This window comes from Octopus bimaculoides, chromosome 13 (assembly GCF_046866305.1).
Source record: "Octopus bimaculoides isolate indiv1 chromosome 13, ASM4686630v1, whole genome shotgun sequence".
NCBI lineage: Eukaryota > Metazoa > Mollusca > Cephalopoda > Octopoda > Octopodidae > Octopus > Octopus bimaculoides.
This window is the reverse complement of record NC_142940.1, coordinates 6,591,845-6,594,419: the sequence shown is the minus strand read 5'-3', so window position 1 is coordinate 6,594,419 and position 2,575 is coordinate 6,591,845. Positions and strand designations below refer to the sequence as shown.

The 2,575-nt window shown below is 40.6% G+C and overlaps 1 protein-coding gene across 1 annotated transcript in view; it reads left to right on the top strand.

The window, feature by feature from the left end:
• LOC106869264 (heat shock protein 75 kDa, mitochondrial-like) overlaps positions 1 to 2,169 on the top strand; it is a 108,679-nt gene extending 106,510 nt beyond the window's left edge. Inside the window, exon 18 of the mRNA XM_014914931.3 lies at positions 1,276 to 2,169. Coding sequence (XP_014770417.1) covers positions 1,276 to 1,377 — 102 coding nt within the window. The 3' untranslated portion in view covers positions 1,378 to 2,169. The remainder of the gene's footprint in view (positions 1 to 1,275) is intronic.
• The last annotated feature ends 406 nt before the right edge of the window (positions 2,170 to 2,575 follow it).

Here is a 2,575-nt window from a genome sequence, read left to right as displayed (position 1 = left end):
TACATGTACGTGCACGTTTTGTTGCACAGTATGTATATCTGATGCACGTGTGCATTTACAATTGCACACATGCATATGCGCATGCTGATGTGATCTTATCTTCGTGCACCACTCTTCTGCCATTCAACAGCATTACAGCAGCTTATTGCTTTTTTTAACCTCATCATCATTATTCTCTACACCAATATGGGTTCATTAGTTGGCATGGTTCCTACGGCGGGAGGCCCTTCCTAATGCCAACCCCTTTACAGTTTATACTGGACCCTTTTTTTTTTTCTTTGTGCCACCAACACAAATCAAGTTGCCAACATTGACATCATGTCATATATATATATATATATGTGTGATAGGCTTCTTTCAGTTTCCATCTACCAAATCCATACACACACACATATATACAATAGGCTTTTTCAGTTTTTGCCTACCAACTCCACTCACAAGACTTTAATTGGTCTGAGGCTATAATAAAAGACGTTTGCCCAAGGTACTACACAGTGAAACTGAACCTGGAACCATGTGGTTAGGAAGCAAGCTTCTTACCACACAGCCAAATCCACCATAAATCTATCTTACTTCAAAATGGTAAGGAGGGGAGTGGAAATTGGAAGCGGTTGAGTAGAATTTCTGATTCTAGTGAAGTGTTAAACTCTTATGTAACTGACGCTAAACACTCGTGAGGTTGCCCTACTTGTTGTGATCGAGGCCTTGCAGTCTGCTACTGTGCATGCAAACAACTTACTGTCCCTCTTTCATGCTCTAAATTAGATTAATAACCATTTAAATAAACATCGATAATACACGCACAGAAACACACACCCATATTCAGTCATATCACTTGTATATAAAATAAATGCCTTGTCAGACAAACCCAAAAGCACGATGCTATTTGCTGATGTTAAATAAAGTGTTAAATCCTTATGGTATGCAGGTTAATGGTTCCTGCCGATGGCATGGAAAAAGCGCTATTCGAGCATGGTTGCTGCCAGTACCGACTGACTGGCCCTCGTGCTAGTGGCATGTAAAAAGTGCTCACTACACTCTCAGAGTGGGTGGCGTTAGGAAGTGCATCCAGCTGTAGAAACTTTGCCAGATTGGATTGGAGCCTGGTGCAGCCTTTGGGCTTGCCAGCCCTCAGTCAAACTGTCCAACCCATGATGATGATGAGGACAATAACCCGCCCCTCTTTCTCTCACAGTACAATTTTGTTTAACTTTGTTTTTCTCTGTTTTTTTTGGCATTTTTCCTTATAGTGTTCTTTCTTTGTCTCTTTTTCAGCTGTACGACAACGCAATGATCAATGCCGGACTGACGGACGACCCGAGAGCCATGGTAGGGAGACTGAACAAACTTTTGATCAAAGCCCTGGAAAACAAGTGAGCCAGTGGGCCGTGCGGAAACACCTGCCCTACAAACGTGCACCTACTGTGTACCCACTGTGCACCAACAATGCAGCATTCAGTCATCTGATTAATCACCAATTCATTCTTCCTGGCTTCCCATTTAGTAAGAGGAAACATTTACCAACTGCTGGCAGACTAGACTACTTCGTAATCTTTACCTTCTCCCTGTGTCTTTCTCTTTCTATCTATCTCTGTTCCACTCTCTCTCTCTCTCTCTCACCTCTGTTCCTCTATCTCCCTTTCTGTCAAATTCTGTTCCTCTATCTCTCTCTCTTGTCCCTTCTCGGCACCATTTTTCAATCCTCTCCTTGTCCCCCAGCAGCGATTAATCTACCTGTTGGATAAGTAAGATATCATGTGATGAACTTACAATAAAGAAGAAAAAACAATAAACAAAGGCCATTTGACTATTTGGAGTTCATTTGTGACACTTAGCTTAAGATAATGAGAACAAACAACAAGACTGAACTTCATGTTGTGAATCTCACTACTTAAACGCACACACACACATACATACACTATACATATATATGTGTGTGTGTGTGTAGTATAGTCATAATGTTTTGTTGCTTTGTACTCGTCAGAGGATTGTCTTTTTTTTCTTGGTCTGGTCTGATCAAAGACTGTCTCAAGTGCCATACTGTACAGGCAGCATTCAGTTCAATGAGATTGTGTGAAGTGCTGTTTGTACACCATACACCATACAAATTGCTCTGTGTACACACTTGTTAAGTAAATAAAACTACAAATAACTCAAGTTCAAATCACAGTAACATCTTTCTTTTTTTTTTCCATTGTTTCCTTTTTTCTCTTTTTTTTGTGTTTCAGTAGTTCCAGGGAGATGGTGGTGGCAGTAGTGGTGGTCGTGGTGTGATGGTGGTGGTGGTAGTAGTGGTCAGAGGTTTAAATATAACCTCCACCACCATCAGTTCTTTGTTGTTGTTATCCACTAGTGATCCCTTGATTGAGCAGACACATGATCAAAGTCATTCCATTCATGACCATCCTGCCAGTTTTAGGAGTACATTATTTAAGATGATAGTGTCAATAATCTTGAGAGAAGATTTTGCTGCTATTTCTAGCGGATCCATCAACCATGCTTAATTTATCTCATTCGTTTGTTGTTGTTGCTGTTGTGGTTGATTTTGTTGTTGTTTTCATTGATGTTGCTGTTA